At 46.4% G+C, this 18,261-nt stretch overlaps 1 protein-coding gene across 3 annotated transcripts in view; it reads right to left on the reverse strand.

The window, feature by feature from the left end:
- ME3 (malic enzyme 3) overlaps window positions 1–16,920 on the reverse strand; it is a 212,096-nt gene extending 195,176 nt beyond the window's left edge. Inside the window, exons 1-2 of one of the 3 annotated variants that reach the window (XM_068266772.1) lie at window positions 16,814–16,920; window positions 9,429–9,657 (exon numbers count right to left, since the gene is read on the reverse strand). In XM_068266772.1, the coding sequence (XP_068122873.1) occupies window positions 9,429–9,650 (222 nt within the window). In that variant the 5' untranslated portion in view covers window positions 9,651–9,657; window positions 16,814–16,920. Of the gene's footprint in view, window positions 1–9,428; window positions 9,658–16,546; window positions 16,630–16,678; window positions 16,763–16,813 lie in introns of those variants that run through there. The other 2 variants (XM_068266773.1, XM_068266774.1) reach the window with 2 other exon arrangements.
- Between the last annotated feature and the right edge of the window lie 1,341 nt (window positions 16,921–18,261).

Genomic DNA, 18,261 nt, shown 5'->3' on the forward strand with positions numbered 1-18,261 from the left:
GCCGGCCCTTGCGGTCCACGCACTTGACTCTCGCCCGAAGTGGTCTTTAGCAGCCTCCTCAGCCCAGTTTAACTACCTAACGATCGTGACCGCGGCAGCAGCCCCAGGACTGCCTATCGCCGATTGGCCTCAAGTCCTGGAGCTGCAGTTTAGCAGGAAATGCGTGTGCGCATGCGCGCTCGTTCCCTGCCGGTTCACGTGATCAGCCTGCTAGCCGCGTCTAGCAGGCTGTTTTCTGCCGAAAGGGGAAATAAATCCCCTTTGTTTATGTTTGTACAGCGCTGCCATCTCCTGCAGCGTTGTACAGCAGACACTCAGCTGTCCCCAGGATTGGCTGGGGAATGAAGCCCTGTCATAGGCTGATGCCTATGAGAGGCGGGGAGGAGTGCCAATCGCCATCCTATGGCGATTAGGGTGGCACGGGGGGGGGGGGGGGGAGGAGGGAGGGAAAAGCCTCCCTTTTATAGAGCCAAATTAATCCATGCCATGCACTGATGAGGATCAAACAATCCGAAACAGTCTGTATGCATGTTGGATTATTATGGCTCTGTACAATTTAACAAGCTGACACATCATTGCAATCCAGCGGTTCTGGAGGTGTGTTTAGCTTCTAAGGGTACAATGGTTAATTTGCATATATTCAGCAGTGGTGCTCTGGGAGACATCTCGAGCTCACTCCAACCTGAATTATCGCAAATTCTTTCTGTTTTAGGAAAGCAAATTTTTGTTTTTATTAACCAGCTTGGCGTTCTATTAAGATCACCAGGCTGGCGACCGGACTTTTTTTTTTTAATTAAAAAAAAACAAAAAACTATCGCATGCAGCCAACTAAAAGTTGGCTGCATGAAAGCCCACTAGAGGGCGCTCCTCCGGCGATCAGAAGTAACAAGAAAGGCCGCGATGAGCCATGGCGACGAGCGGAGTGACGTCATGGACGTCAGCCGACGTCCTGACATCAGCCGCCTCCGATCCAGCCCTTAGCGCTGGCCGGAACTATTTGGTCCGGCTGCGCTCGGGCGGCTGGGGGGACCCTCTTTCGCTGCTGCACGCGGCGGATCGCCACGCTGCGGCGGCGATCAGGTAGCACACGCGGCTGGCAAAGTGCCGGCTGCGTGTGCACCTTTTTATTTGATAAGAATCGGCCCAGTAGGGCCTGAGCGGCAGCCTCCGGCGGTAATGGACAAGCTGAGCTCGTCTATACCGCCAGGCTGGTTAAAAAAAACAACAAAAACAAAGATCGCAGAAGCGATAAGAGATTTTCGACTGAGTGCCCTATTAAGGACAATAAAAGGAGGTCAGATTCAGTTGTGTGCCCAGTTGTAGGGCTGTGCAGCAACCTGACTGAGCTGCACAGCCCTGTATTGTGAAAAATGGCCTGGTCACCAGGTGGGTGTAAGCCTGAGGTCCTGAAGTAGTTAATCAAGCGAGGGTATATGAACCTTTACTTCCAGCCTGTGCTCCACTCTACTGCAGAAGGAATGGGCTGATGGCCAGAACAGGAGTCAGCAGCAGTGATCTGTGACAAGGCCCAACTCAGAAGCCTCTCAGGGAGGAGATTATACTTGTAGAGATGTTTCAGGCTGTTCAAGGGTCTTCATCTGTAAGATATGGATTAGATAGCACTTTGCAGGCCTGATTTACTAAAGCATCCCTGTATAAATGAAGTTTGCCATTACTGCTTTTCACTGGAAGGAGGTAGGAGGAGCCCAAGGGTAGTGGAGGTGCATATATTATGTATAAAATAAAAAAAAAAGAGGGTAAGAGGGTCTTAACTTTGAGATGTTCCAAGAATTTGATGTTCCCTAAAAACCTCAAATTTATTGTGCACATAGGACAATGCGTTACAAGGCGATAACCGCTTCATCAGGACAAATAAAAGTGCCGTTAATAGTATGTGCAGGATCAGCCGAGTGCCTGGTCTTAAATAGTAATACTTTTGCTCTTTGCCGGAAGTGACGTCACCCCGCCCTGCGCGTTATGGTGACATAATCGCAGCCCGCACAAGAGCCAATAGAAGGCTGCCCTGTGTAGTTCACCGGCGGCCGACATGTAGGAGAAGTAAAGTGCCGGTGGTGCAGTTACTAGAGGTTCAGCACCACGGCAACCATATTTTTGGGAGCCCCTGTACGTCGCCATTTTCCTGAATGGGGAAGGGCTGTAGAGCGATGAAACTCAAGGAAGAGCGCGGCTGGCCAGATTACCGGGAGTCATGGCGGCAGAACGGAAGGGCCGGACAGGACGGCGAGGGAGAAAGCCCTAGATAAATACACTATATTTCAACATCTCAGGTTCACTTTAAAGGACAATTGAAGTGAGATCTATATGGAGGCTGCCATATGTATTTCCTTTTAAGCAACACCAGTTACCTGGCTGTCCTGCTGATCTATTTGGCTGCAATAACGTCTCAATAACACCAGAAACAAGCATGCAGCTAATCTTGTCAGATCTGCCAATAATGTCAGAAACATCTGATCTGCTGCATGCTTGTTCAGGGTCTATGGCTAGAAGTATTAGAGGCAGAGGTTGAGCAGGACAACCAGGCAACTGGTATTGCTTAAAAGGAAATAAAAATGGCAGCCTCCATATACCCCTCACTTCAGTTGTCCTTTAAGGGCCTCACCTAGAGTGAGATCTCCCATACTTTTTGGAGCAGCGACCACAGCACCTCATCAACAAGGCCAAGTCGGGACGGTACTTTCCCAAATTTTCTTATGAGTGGCTGCATCCTCAGCAACCCAGCCTTATGAGTATAAATTTATACAAACAACCAGAAAAGGATCCGGCTGCATCAGATGACCATGTGGTGCAGCGGGATCCTTTTCTGGCTGTTATTGGACTTTGGTGCTTGGCTTCCCAGCTCCCATTTGTATGGTGAGTGCATGTGCAGCGGCCTTTCCTTGCCTTTTCTGATAAATTTATACTAATCTATCTATATCCCCAGTACCTTACTGCATTGCACGCGCTTGGGCTCCCGGTGTCCCTGTGTGCTATTCTTTCCTCTACAGGTCCGGATGACTTTCTTTCACCGTATTAGTAATATATTAGGTACTGGAAAGGTATCACACAGGTAAAATGAGAAGGAGAGAATTCTTGAGAAAAGCTTAGAGCATCAGAGCCCATGTGCGGATGCTGCGCGCCTTTCCAACAGAAACTCACCTGCTCTTTCTACCAGGTCAGTATAATGTAGATAAAATAAATTCTACAGCCTATTATACAAGTCAGGAAACTAATCTGCAGCAATAAACATTAAGATGAATAATTAACAAAATCAATAGAGACAGGATGTGCTTGAGGTACAAAAGGTCAATGTCTCTGACCAAAAACTGGACCATGGCCAGCCAATCAGATGCACTACAGAGCCCAGCCACCTCTCCTAATCAGATGCACTACAGAGCGCAGCCACCCCTGCTAATCAGATGCACTACAGAGCGCAGCCACCCCTGCTAATCAGATGCACTACAGAGCGCAGCCACCCCTGCTAATCAGATGCACTACAGAGCGCAGCCACCCCTGCTAATCAGATGCACTACAGAGCCCAGCCACCTCTCCTAATCAGATGCACTACAGAGCCCAGCCACCTCTCCTAATCAGATGCACTACAGAGCCCAGCCACCTCTCCTAATCAGATGCACTACAGAGCCAGAAGAAGTCCGGACCCCAGCACCCAGCTGGGCACGGGGGTCAAATAGGGACTGAATGTAGGATGGGGCCCCCCTTAAAAGTTTGCAAGGGGGGGGGGGGGGAAGGGGGTTGGCTTCAAGTGTAGTTATGCCCCTGGTCATTAACAGTGGTACCTGCTACAATAATGTTATATTATTGTGTATTGTATTCAGGGCCGTGCCGAGGCAGAGGCGAGAGAGGCTCCAGCCTCAGGGCGCAGTGTAGGAGGGGGCGCACAACTCACTCAGCTATCATTCCGCTATTGTGTTTGAGGGCCCATTACCACTATCGCGAATTCGCATGCGTTTTTCGCATGCAAATTCGCATAGCAATACAAGTGAATGGGACTGTTTCCACTTGTCAGGATTCCTGTGCGTTTTTCTGTGCAGTAAAAATTCGGATGGCAGAGCCATCAGAATTCGCATACCGCTATGCGAATCGCATACAATGTATTTAATAGGAAATTCGTATGCGGTTTGGGCATGCGAATTTTCATGCGAATTCGCATGCGAATTTGCATAGAAACAATGGAAAAGCACACCAGCACTGTCATGGTTAAATTCGCATACATCGTCATCCATGCGAATTCGCATGCGACTTCGCATGAAAATGCGCATACACCCGCATGCGAAATTCGCATCCGCATGCGAATTTTTACCGCGGCGATTCGCACCGCACAAGTGGAAATGCAGCCTGAAGCAGAGAGAAATAAGAAAAGGGGATACACGGCAGTGCCTGCATTCAGATAACTAGAGATTAAGGTGTTTAGGGGTTGGGGGCCCTGGGGCACCCCTTACTCTAATAGCAATCAGTGTGTGATGGCTGGGGTGGGAAGGATGGAGGGGCGCACTTTGGTGTCTCAGCCTTGGGTGCTGGAGGACCTTGTCCCGGCTCTGATTGTATTGCCAAACAATTTCTTGCATTGGTAAGCGAGAGGTTTACAACCAGCTTGTCATAAATTTATGCTTAGCCTAGTTCAGTGTGGAGACAGATCATCAGAACTGCTGCAGTAATCATATCTGCAGATAAAGAGGAACCAGCAGGATGTGAGTTGCAGTTTGAGGACACAGGAAGGTACATGTCACAGTCAGCAGTCAGAGCCCGTTCTGCTGAGTGTCTGTCCGGCCTCATACAGATTTATGTGTATATAGGTCACTCTCACTAGTGTGGTGACCATAGGACTGACTGGCTGACAAGGCTACCTAAGTGGATGCGTCAGCAATTATCTGTCCTTGAGAGACACTACTGCCAACCCTCCCACCAAGGTCATGAAATCCTACAGGAGATATTGTTAAAATCAATCCTGGCAATAAAATGTATTTTTTTTGCGGGAAGTTTTTGTTAGGTTCTTTCAATAAAGTTTACTGAAGTTCTCCTGAACTGATTGAGCTGGACACAGGTGACACTGAGGACCAAGCACTGTACTGATGCTATGGGGAACAGAGCAAGGACAACAGCTCTGGGCAACTGCTCAGCTTCCAGTTGCAGGAATTTTGTGCAAGCGTCACATCCGCTATCTGTAGCCGCAGTTTGTATTGGTCAAACTTCCAGTTAAAGTGGATCAGAGATGAACTTTTACTCATTGCATAATTGTGTTCCTTTCTTAGGGCCCGTTTCCACTGTTGCGACGCGATTTCGCCCGCATCCGACGCTTGTAAAAACGCATGCGGATGCGTTTCCGCATGCGTTTTTACCCGCGATTTCGCGTGCGATTTAACCATGACTCTGCCAGGGCAAAATAACATTGGAAAAGGTGCGAAATCGCACGCGAATCGCGGGTAAAAACGCATGTAAAAAACGCATGCGTTTTTCCTATTAAATACATTAGCGGCGATTCGCATGGATTCCCGACGCAGGCGAATTCTGTGGGTCCCGTCGTGCAGATTTGGCCCGCCGCCAAATCGCTCCCGCACGCCGCACATATGGAAACAGCCCCGGCCACTTCAATGTACCAAGCGAATCCGCATGTCGGCGCCACATGCGGATTCGCTATGGTGGAAACGAGCCCTTATGGTTTATAGGGCATTCCTCGAGCCAAATACCGGTACTTTTTTGTTTTAATTCTCTAATTCCCTATAAACTAAACAAGCCTCGCCCACAGTTTTTCAGAGAGCCTTGGCAGTAGCAAGGACTCATGGGAGCTCAATCTGGGCAAGAGGAGGGGGAGGTATTACTAGCCAGAGATTTCAGAGGCAGAGGGGAGATGGAGGGGGGGGGGGGGTTAGGTTTTTTCACAGAAGATGCAGATAAGCCTGCCTCTGTGTAATGTTTACAAACAACATGGCTGCTGTCATATCACAGGAAGAAATAATCATATTCTATTGAAGCTATATGCAGCTAGATTTGCTGTGTAAACTATCTAAACTTTAGATAAGATATATAGACAAGTTACTTGTTATAGTTAGTTTTTCATCTCGGATCCGCTTTAAACCTGCTAATTGTAGGTATTAACATGGGCACCTATGTTAGCTCCCAAACCTCCCAACGGCTATTTAAAGGACACCCGAGGTGAAGATTAACTAATGAAACAATTGTGTCTATCCTCCTTCTCCTAAAATATCAATATAAAATGACCAATATTTTACTATGGCAATTAAAGTGAACCTAAAGCAAAAACAAAAATGGCCATTTAGTTACCTGGGGCTTCTTCCAGCCCCCGGGAGTCCTCCTGCTCCTTTGTTGTGACTCCACGCTTAGCCATTCCTCTGCTGTCCCCCTCCATCAGTGGGCAATTGTGTTCAGACCCGAACACATGCTAGATGAATGTCACCAGATGGGTGACAATTTCTGGGCCGAGGCTGTATAGACACCTAGTTAGCCTGCAGGCTAATGTCACATTCTGTTGCAATGCAGGAGGCGGGGCACAAAGGCCCAATGAAACAGTGCAGATGTGACATAATGCGGTGGGGCAGGGTGAGCAAAGCTATCAGCCGTCACTCGGCCAAATTGATCCACGTGGCAAAACGCTGGTCAGGGGCTGCTGTACATACACTAGATTATCGGCAGAATCAGTTGTTGTCGGCCAGCTCAGTGGTATTTAACCACTTTACCCCCAGCGGTACGAATTTCTCCGCCCCTTTTTTCCCTCCTAAAAAACCAGGGACGGAGAAATCCGTACCTTCCGCGCTACCGCCGCTGTCCGCGCTCCCGCCGCTCGTGCGCGCGCAGCCGCCGCTCGTGCACGCCGCCGCCCGCTCGGAGATCAATGAACGGGAAAATCCATTCCCGTTCGTTGATCTAGCCCCCGCAATGATCTGCTGCTTCTTTCAGAAACAGCGAGATCATTGTGCGTCTCCCAGCCTCCTACTGCTTCCTGTAAGCGTCCTTCCGGACGCTTACAGGTCGCATGTAAACAAACACTCTGTGGCCATCTTGTGGCCAAATAGTAAACTACACCCTAAAAGCATTTTACATATACAAACATTACATTTACACAATAAATTAACTCATTACCTCCCACACTCCCCAATTTTTATTTTTTTTTTGTAATTAAAAAAAAAAAAAAATACAATAAAAAAAACCCATAAATAGTTACCTTAGGGACTGAACTTTTTAAATATGTCAAGAGGGTATAACACTGTTACTTTATAAACTGCGGGCTTGTAATTAGGGATGGATGCAAAACTGAAAAAAATGCACCTTTATTTCCAAATAAAATATTGTCGCCAAACATTGTGATAGGGACATAATTTAAATGGTTTTATAACCGGGACAAATGGGTTAATACATTTCATGGGTTTTAATTACAGTAGCATGTTTTATTTAAAAACTATAATGGCCGAAAACTGAAAAATAATTTTTTCCCACATTTTTTCCTATTTCCCCATTAAAACACATTTAGAATAAAATAATTCTTGGCATAATGTCCCACCTAAAGAAAGCCTAATTGGTGGCAAAAAAACAAGATATAGTTCATTTCATTGGGATAAGTAATAATAAAGTTATAGACGAATGAATGGAAGGAGCGCTGAAAGGTGAAAATTGCTCTGGTGGTCAGGGGGTAAAACCCCTCAGTGGTGAAGTGGTTAATATAGCGCGAGTATGGGCCTTAGTATATACTGCATCAAGCAGCGGGAAACTATGCAAAGCAGCAGGTCCATGTTTGATCTGGTGCATCATGTGTCCCGTGTTTCCATCAGATGCTAGAACATATTCGTGTGGCCTGCCTGTAGGCATGGTGGTCAGTTTCATGGAGGACGATTACATTGGCCTCAATTCACTAAGCAGTTTAGACTAGTCTACTGATGGTTTTAGTCTGCTGATGGTTTGGTGTAAACCAGCAATCAGTCGCATCAAAAGGGAATTCACTAATAATTACCGAATGTTTTAGACCTGGTCTAAAACATTCAGTAATTGGGTCTAATTACCATACGAGGTCTAAAGGTGCGTACTCACATGCGACTATAGTCGTTTGAAACGATCGTTCCCCGATCGTTTCAAATTACGATCGTTTAAAAAAAAGAAAAAGCAGCCAACGACCATTAAGTCTAACGACGGACGAGCTAGATCGTTAAAAACGAACGATCTAGCTTGGTGGATTTTTTCCAACGACGATCGTTTGCAAAAGTAGTACATCGTTGGAAACCGGTCGTTCGTACTAGGCTTCACATGCACTCACATTGCGCTATTTCTCCATGGAACTTTTCATTTTTATGCGCAAGCGCAATAGTTGCTTTACGTGATGTAACGTTCGTTCTAACGATCAGATCGTTACACACATTTAAAAAAAATAACTTTACTTAGCTCGTTCTTTCATCAATTAAAAGTTCGTTCGTCGTTCACAACGAACGATCGTTGTCGCATGTGTGTACCTAGCTTTAGGCTGCTTTCACAGTGGGACGTTACAGGCGCACTTTAGAGCAGCCTGTAATGCAGCCCAACTCACAGTAATGAAAAATCAATGGGTTGTTTACAGTGCCCACGTTGCGTTACAGTGTAACGCTGCACATTCAATGAAAGTGCAGCATGCTGTGCATTATATGCGGTTTTAGCCACGTTAGACTGCACATGCTCAGTAATGTTGTTTTTTTTGTATTTTTAAGTGCAGGAGAGGAGGAGGGGAGAGTCTGCCATTATGCTTAGCCCCATGGCTAATTTTATTCACTGCACTGCAGTGTTTACTTCCTGGAGCGGCCGCTTATTGGCTGGCGGGACCACGTGATGCAGAGTGTTCTGATCACGTGGTCTCCACATTCTTGCCGCATGCGCCGTTTTCGTCCGATAGTATGCGTCAAAAAGTACACATCACGGACGCATCAAGAGACGCATAACGCGGCTCTATATAACGTCCAACTTCAAAGCTCACATGCGTTGCGTTAGGGGCACGTTATGCGACTTTAACGTCGCATCTAACACAACGTCTTAGTGGAAAAGAGCCCTAAAGAAACAAGTAGCTATGACTGACATCCTTCTCCTCTGATGAGCTCTACTATGGATACAATTAAACGCCTGCATAATTAATTCAAAAAGCTCCATCCTCGCATCTAAAATACCACACAGAAGTACTTTACCGACAAGAAATCAGCTGGTCTAATCTCTGTCAGAAAAAGAGGGCGTGGTTACTCCTTCTTTACCTTTGTGAATTGTGTAATTACTGAAGGTTAGACCAGGTCTAAAAACAGGTCAGAAACATTCGGTAATTATTAGTGAATTCCCTTTTGATGCGATTTACACCAAACCATCAGTAGACTAGTCTAAACTGCTTAGTGAATTCAGGCCATTGAATTCATGAAATACCAGATGTCTCAGATTTTGTAATATGGACTTACCTTATTGAGGTGGGGGTTTCTGGTGATGTCGTACCCTCTCTTCTTAATGCTCTGCACCGTGGCTAGAGACTCAGCACCAGACCCCGCATGGCACACCCGTACCAAATCCCAGGTGGGTCTCCGAGGATTTCTCACCGGTGGAAGGCAGGATGGCACCCTCAGCGCACAACTGGCACGTCGGCCTCCTGTGGACAGGATGTGCTTGCCTATTAAGCTGTTCATCTTTTATCTGGAAACCAAAATGAGAAAAAAAATATATAAATAATTGAGCATTATTGAAAGGAAATGCTGCTACGGTTATGTTTTTCACTACTCCTATTCAGAGCAGCCAACCAGACTCTTCCTTTCATACTCCCATAATGCACTGGAGCCACATGAGGGACATAATGACTGAAATGGGAAAAATGGCGCAGAAGTCCTTACAGAAAAACCGGCGCTGCCATAGGAGCCTATTATCAAAGCCAGGATGGAAATTTGGGTGTACGGCGGCGCCAAAATTGATCTTCTTTGACGCAAATTGTGGCTTTTATACTGGCCACGATATGCGACATGGAAGGTAAATTTTGTCGACTGGAGGGACCTGATTAGCGACAAAGTAAATTTTGGTGCCCAATAGCATTCTGTACCAAATATGCAATGCGCAATTTGCATTTCTGCAAGCACCACATGAAAGTGGTGAAAAACAAGTGCAAACATGGAGCAGTTACTCAGTGACCAATTGGAATTCATTCCTCTTGGTATCTGCTCCACTTTTTCACCAGGCTTTCTCCATTTCTCCTTGCATCAGTTTCAATAAATCTACCCCGGGACTGTACGTTATGGAACGTTTTTGCCCACTCCCTCGTGCCTTCACTAACAAGCTTATCTCAGCATGCATATAACAGAAAGCTTCCCATTCCGGATAAGATAAGGACATTATGACCAGAAGGTAATTAAATCCTTCCCTCCCTTTGAACAGTTTACACAGTAATGCTAGTCTGTTGTTTACATGATGTTTGCAGTGGGAGGGATAGTAAACTGTAGCAGTAGGGAGGGAAAATTAAACACTAATGCTGGGTACACACTATGAGATTTTCTGGTCGATCGATTATTTCCAACATGTTCGATTTGCTTTTCGATCGATTTCCGTGCACTTTAATAGGAAATCGATCGGAATATGCTTGGAAAACGATCGAAAAGCAAATCAAACATGTTGGAAATAATCGATCTGACAGTAAATCGACCAGAAAATTTCATAGTGTGTACCCAGCATAAGCTGGGTAAAAAAAAAAAAAAAAAGAAAAGAAAAAAAGAAAGAAAAAGGAAATTATGTCACTGTTGGCATCACAGAGAAACAGTAAATATGGAAACCAGCAGAAATATTCTTTTTCAATATCACATTTCTCCTAAATATGACCGTGAACACTAAAAACAACAAGTCATTTCTTATTGGATGATTTTTTTCCAGTTAATATGTAGTTTCATCCCACTTTAAGAAGACCAATGGCAGCTTGCATATCTCTTCAAGTTTAAGCACTTAGGGCCCTTTTCCACTAGCAATCGCTAGCGTTCACGCTGAACGCTAGCAATTGCTGAATCGCAATTACCGGCGATTCCGACGTTCGCGGCCGCGATTTTGCTATGCTATGCACTGCATAGCAAAATCGCGGCAAATATCGCTCCGCCGCGCGTTCGCGTTCCCGGCAAAAACGAATCGCGGTAGTGGAAATGACCTACCGCGATTCCTATGTTAAAAAGCAAACCGTAGCGATTGTAAAATCGCTAGCGGTTTGCGTTTTTGCGATTCAGCCAGCGCAAACGCCCTGGTGGAAAAGGGCCCTTAAGGACTGCGGTGGTAAACCCCCACCCCTCTAGTGACCAGGCCATTCTTTACTAAATAGGCCACTGCAGCTTTAAGGGCTCGCTGCAGGGCCGCAGAATACAGCACACAAGTGATTCCCTCCCCCTTCTTCTCCCCACCAACAGAGCTCTCTGATGGTGGGGTCAGATCGCCCCCCAGATGTTTGGTTTTTTTTGTAAAATAAAGATTTCATTTTTTTAAAATAAATGTGTATTTTTGTTTTTTTATTTATTTTACCACCCTCCCTCCCCCGGCCAGCCAATCAGCGTGATCGGCTGTCATAGGCTTCAGCCTATGACAACGGATGGCTTTTGTGAGTGCCAGCGGGACGGCTGTGTGACACGTCTGTCCCCAGTACAGCGCTGCCTTAGATTGCAGCGCTGTACAGGGTTATTGGACGGCTAACAGTCTCAGAGCAGCGGCTGGGAGACTGGAGGCGGAGATGCGCGCGCACGCTCTCCTGCAATCCCCATAGGAAGCCATTCACGCCATTCTGCGTGGAGTGGTCCTGGGGCAGCCACTGCATTTACAAGAATTGGCGTGGAGTGGTCGGCAAGAGGTTAAACATAATTACGCCCTTTAGGCCTGTAAATAAAGGAGATGGTTTCTTCCAACAGACAACATAAACCTGATCATACCAGAACTCTCAGGATGTGAAAACAAGATTATACAGAAGGTATTTTATTATCAGCCTTGCAGAACAGCCATGACCTTGTGCATAGTTTACCCAGACAAGGTCTGTCGGGAACGACTACAATAGCTGCATATGTAGGAGGTGCTGCTGTGACTCTCTGCAGAGAATCAGGCTTCCTTCACACGGGCAGCTGACAGGTGGTGCATTCACGGCCTGTCAGCAGCCCTCCTGCACTGGCGGGCACGGGTTTGCGCTCGGCACCAATGCTAGGCAGGCCCTCCTTCAAATAGAGTCACATCTAAACATGGCCGCAGCTGTAATCAGATGCATGGGCGTCTGATCTAGTTAGAGGGGAGCAGCCCCTGCCCAAAACAGTGGGGGGCCCCCAACTACTAACCTTCCCTTTCTCTGATACAGGGGACTATACTTCAGATCAGGTGTTTTGTGGCTACACTTGTTATGGGTGTGAAGAGCATGATGGCCACACTGGTGAGATGGGCCCCAAGGCTGTGAGTGTCACCAAAGGGAGGCAAGGGAAGGGGTGTGACCATTGGTAGGGCCCATCAATTGTAGTTACGCCACTGCTCAGACGTGACATGTTGCGGCCCTCTGCTGCTGGGCAACACCACCGCGTCTCAGAACTTGACACTTGTGGTGCTACAACTACTGCCAGTCGGCTGCATTTAAATTGCACCCACATTGCACTGGCAGGCGGCAGACGTCCATCTAAAAGAGTCCTAAAACTAAACATTATTCCCGGCCATTCCAGAGGGAGAAAAAAAATGCACCTAAATGTAGAATGCTAAACATAAAACAACACTGGTATATACTTGTGCATCTTCAGTCCCAGAAGCGAGTCTTTACAACTTTCCCCATGACCGGGCTAAAATCCAGTACTATATTATTGTTTGTAATGGTTGATATTCCCTAGACTATGCTTTCTGACACCAAGACTACAAGCTTGTAATGCAGATGCAAGAGCAGGTCAGAAAAATCACTCCCCTCTAGTCTCTACATTGTAATACTAAGATGCGAAACCGGTCGGGCGGAAAGATGGCAGCTTCCTTTTATCTGGCAGATTCAAAGGCTTGGCTCTTCTGGAGTATCTAATGTTTGCCTTTAGGTTCGCCTACCAAAAGAAAAAAAAAATGTACACAAATAGAAAGGTGTCTATACATCTTGGCAAAGCGACAATAGATCTCTCTCTTATCAAATCTGATAGGAGGGAGATCTCTTGCCTGCCCATACAGCAGGCATGAAATCTCTCTGGAATAGGCCTTGTGACGCCGCATCGTCACCCCCGTGCTGTCCCCCCTAATGTAAATGCCCCCCCCCTTGCATTATATGTTACCTTTTTTGTTGCTGGCTCCGCCCTTCTACACATGCCCATGTGGTTGCTGGTGTATACGTAATGTCAACGTTACGGCAGAAACGGCATGAGCCGCGTGTATGCGGACAGACCCTGAAACCAGCGATGGACAGGTAAAGTATTCTGCACAGGTGGGCGACATTTTACACTAGGGGGACAGCATCGGGTGGTCCGTCACATTCGTAGCCTGTCCCAAGATTGCACGCCCTCACCCAATTGAGCAAGTCGGCCCTACATCTTGCAGCATGTCCATTCGATACATCCAACCAATTTGGACCTGAAATTGGTTGCATCGTCGATCAGGCATGCTCTTGGCGGCACCGATTTTCATCCAATTATAATAATCCAATCGGATGGTCGATTGGCTGCTAAGTCGTCTGCTGTATGGCCGTCTTTCGTTTTTTGTAATCACTGCACAGTAGTCATCAGATGTTCTCACTGTAGACAGAGCCCTCAGCACAGCAAAGTCCTCCAGCAACAGCTGGAACAACTTAAACAAAGTTATCAGAAGCAATTACTAATAAAGTAAACTTTGTGTTCATGTTTGCTCAGGCCTCCGCTGGCTCTCTCCCCGCTGGTCTCTTGTCAGTCAGGTACATATTTGCGGTGACCTTGGCATTCAGCTACTGGCTGCTGCTGAAGTGAGGCAGCACTGCTGAGAACAGTTTATTTTATGAGAGAGCACATGGGGCGAACTGACAAACATCTGTTTCCCTGGCAACCGGCAACGCCACTTTACCGCCCACCGGCCTAGAGATGCTCCCTAACCTGGCCAGCTTCTCATACAACTGGCAGAGCAATGCGAGAGGAGAAAGAAGTGTCTTACATCTACAAAGTAAAATGTGTTTTGTAAACTAAGAAAAAAAACACAATCTAAAAGTGAACTACTACTTTTTCCTCATAGAAAAAAAAAACTAAACTTTTTGCATACTCTATAAGCTAAGTGAGAAATGGTTTCTTACGGCAGTAGGGCAAGGTGATGAGAGGCACACATGACTTACATACAAACTGGGGAGGGAGTGGGAAATGTTGAATGCTTTATCACAAACTGAGCAGGGGGAACAGGAGTGGCCCTTCCTCTATTGATGCCAAACCCTAACTGAACCCCCCCCCACCCATGCCTAACCCTAACCAATCCCCCTCCAATGCCTAACCAACCCCCCTCCAATGCCTAAGCCTATACAACATCCTCCAATGCCTAAGCCTAACCAAACCCCTCCACGGATGCCTAACCCTAACCAATCCCCCTCCAATGCCTAACCAATCCCCCTCCAATGCCTAACCAACCCTACTCCAATGCCTAGGCCTAACCAAACCCCTCCACCGATGCCTAACCCTAACCAATCCCCCTCCAATGCCTAACCAACCCCCCCTCCAATGCCTAGGCCTAACCAAACCCCTCCACCGATGCCTAACCCTAACCAACCCCCCTCCAATGCATAAGCCTAACCAACCCACCTCCAATACCGAATGCTAACCAACCCCCTCCAATGCATAAGTCTAACCAACCCCCCTCCAATGCATAAGTCTAACCAACCCACCTCCAATACCTAATGCTAACCAACCCCCCCTCCAATGCATAAGCCTAACCAACCCCCCTCCGATGCCTAATGCTAACCAACCCCTCTCCAATGCATAAGCCTAAACAACCGCCCTCCAATGCCTAATGCTAACCAACCCCCCTCCAATGCCTAAAGCCTAAACAACCCCCTTTAATACCACCCCTCCACCGATGCCTAACACGAACTGTCTCCTATTTTGTAGCTGCAGTTTGTACAGCAGTCAGACCTTCCAATGCTTCTCTGGGTTTCCTCTTGTCCCTCTGGAACCTTCACACATTCCAATAATGTATATTAATTGGTTCTCTTCCAAATTGGACTATCTATGACTTGGTAGGGATTAGATTGTGGGCTCCTCTGAGGACAGTCAGTGACATGACTATGTAATCTGTAAAGTACTGCAGAAGATGTCAGCGCAGTATAAATACATAATAATAATATGGTAGGACATTAAACTAGAACTATGGTAGTACTGAATTCAGAGCTCCTCTGAGGACAGTCAGTGACACAACTATTTCCTCTGTAAAGTGCTACAGAAGAGGTTAGTGCCTTTGACATGGGAGACCAGGGTTTGATCCTGGCTAGGGTCAGTACCTATTTAGTAAGGAGTTCAAGGCAAGACTCCCTAACACTGCAGGGTGGCCTCCTGAGCGCGTCCCAGTGGCTGCAGCCCTTGAGCGCTTTGAGTCCAACAGGAGAAAAGCGCTATACAAATGTTTGGATTATTATTATTATGCTATATAAATACATAATAATAATATGGTAGGACATTAGGCTATGTCTATGCTGGGGATTAGATTGTGAGCTCCTCTGAGGACAGTCAGTGACATGAATATATGTTCTTGGTAAAGTGCTGCAGAAGATGTCAGCGCTGTATAAATACATAATAATATGGTAGGACATTAGACTATGACTATGGTAGGGATTAGATTGTGGGCTCCTCTGAGGACAGTCAGTGACATGACTATGTAATCTGTAAAGTGCTGCAGAAGATGTCAGCGCTGTATAAATACATAATAATAATAATAATATGGTAGGACATTAAACTAGGACTATGGTAGTACTTAATTCAGAGCTCCTGAGGACAGTCAGTGACAACTATTTCCTGTGTAAAGTGCTACAGAAGAGGTCAGTGCTATATAAATACATAATAATATGGTAGGACATTAGACTATGACTATGGTGGGGATTAGATTGTGAGCTCCTCTGAGGACAGTCAGTGACATGACTATATGCTCTTGGTAAAGTGCTACAGAAGATGTCAGCGCTGTATAAATAAATTATATATGGTAGGCCATTAGACTATGACAAGATTAGATTGTGAGCTCTTCTGAAGACAGGCAGTGACATGGACTGTTCTTGTTCATGCACTGTAGAAAATGTAAGCGCTGCATAAATCCACAAACAACAATAATAATTTAACTGACCTTTGATTGACGTTGATCTGATCTGCGCTAATCTACAGTAATATAGTAAAAGGATTAAAAAAAATCAACTAAATCAAAAGATTAAAAAATAAATAAATACACAGTAGGAAAAAAAATAAACAAAACTGCAGCTGTGTAGCGAACAGTCGTGAAAATGAGGCAAATTTCACCCCATTCACTGTTGTGATGACAAATCTACCTTCATATGATTTACATGGATTAAAAAATAACAGTAATTGTAGTCCCCGGGCTCCAGGATGGAATGTAAGGGTTAAGAAAGCTTACGTACGAAGGAGACCGTTCACTTCCGCTATCTACCTTCCTCTGATCAAAACAAGCCTCCCCCAAAGCACAACCTAGCACCACATCAGATATTAAAGCATATTAACCTCCAGCCTTCTCTACACCAGCCTCCACTTACAGGAATTGCATAGAGCAGATGTATACAATGTATCCATCCCCAGCCAGTCTATGCACAAGGTTACAGCATAATCATACAGTATCTCCCTGGTCATGGTGCGTAACATGGTCATGTGTACAGTCTTTGTATCATTACCTCCAGGCTTTCTGTAGGAAGCAGCAGCTGCACTCAGCACGGCAGGAGTTAACCCAACTAAGCTCCTGCTCTCTTTATTGGGACACAGGCAGATACTGCTGCTGCTGCTGAGGCTAGCTGATTTTTTTTTTCTTCAACAACTTTATTCAGCTTCACAGTGTCTTGTTGATTACACCAATTCACTGTACTTCCAGTTTTCTTCCCATCCCCCCTCCCTTTCCTTGGATTGTGCAAGACCAGTAAGCTGTAACTTGTATGCGCATCAATATTTAGGTTGAGGAATAGCCCTTGAAAGACCTCACATGAACCAGACCATCAGAATTTTTTGTTAACAGTCATATTCTCCTAGGCCTAGTATTTCACAGTAGGACGGTGCGTTTTGATGTGAGGTTAACCACTTACTTTCCTGTATTTCCATGGAAACATTCCATGTCAGTTCACGGAGGGAGTCTCCGTGAACAGCCTGCGAGCCTCCGATCGCGGCACGCAGGCTAAATGTAAACACCCGGGGAAGAAATCCCCGGTGTTTACGTCGCACGGCGCTGCCTATCAGGTGGTACAGATAAACAAAAGACGGATCGCCGTCCTGTACCGCCTATAGTAAGAAGGAGGGGGGAATAGCGCTGCGGAGGGGGCTTTGAGGAGCCCCCCGCAAAACAAACAGCTGGCGGCGATCAGACCCCCCCCCCAGCAAAAAGGGGGGAGTCTGATCGCCCTGCCTGCAACGTGATCTGTGCTGGGGGCTGAAGAGCCCACCCAGCACAGATCATAAGAAAATCATGCGGTCCTTAAGTGGTTAAAGTCACAACGCAAATTACAGCGCAACGCCCCAAAAAAGTCGCACCGCAACTTAATGCCCTGTTATCGTCACATACAGTAGAACATACAGGCAATGAAAAGTATGCTTCCAAGTCATTACTGAGCATGTGCAAACAGTCTAACGCAGCTCATAACGTATATCAGTGGTGCTCAGCAGAGCTCGAATATTCGAGTAGCTCGAATATTCGAGCTCTTTTTCAGCTATCCGAGCTCGGTATTCGAGCTCCGAATAGCTGTAGCTATTCGAATGGGCTATCCGAGTACACTCGAATAGCCCATTCACTATTCGAGCTATTCGAGCAAACGGCGCTATTCGAGCTCGGTACCGAGCTCGAATAGCGTCATAGCCCAGATTGATGTCCTTAGAGCCAATCAGAGGGCTCCCAGGCCCTCTGACGGCAGCCAATCACAGAGGGGGACCCTGGCCAGCCCCTACCCTATAAATAGCGGCCGCCATGTTCCGTTTCTCCATGCTTGCCTGAGACTTGTACAGAGAGAGAGTTGCTCCTTTGTGCTTTGGCTTAGCAAGTGCTCTATTGTGATCATTTACCTAGCGTTTTTGCTCACCTACACCTGCCATATACACCTATATTGTTGTTAGTTAGATAGACATTGTATTTTAGTTAGTA

The sequence above is a fragment of the Hyperolius riggenbachi genome, chromosome 2, assembly GCF_040937935.1.
Source record: "Hyperolius riggenbachi isolate aHypRig1 chromosome 2, aHypRig1.pri, whole genome shotgun sequence".
Lineage (NCBI taxonomy): Eukaryota > Metazoa > Chordata > Amphibia > Anura > Hyperoliidae > Hyperolius > Hyperolius riggenbachi.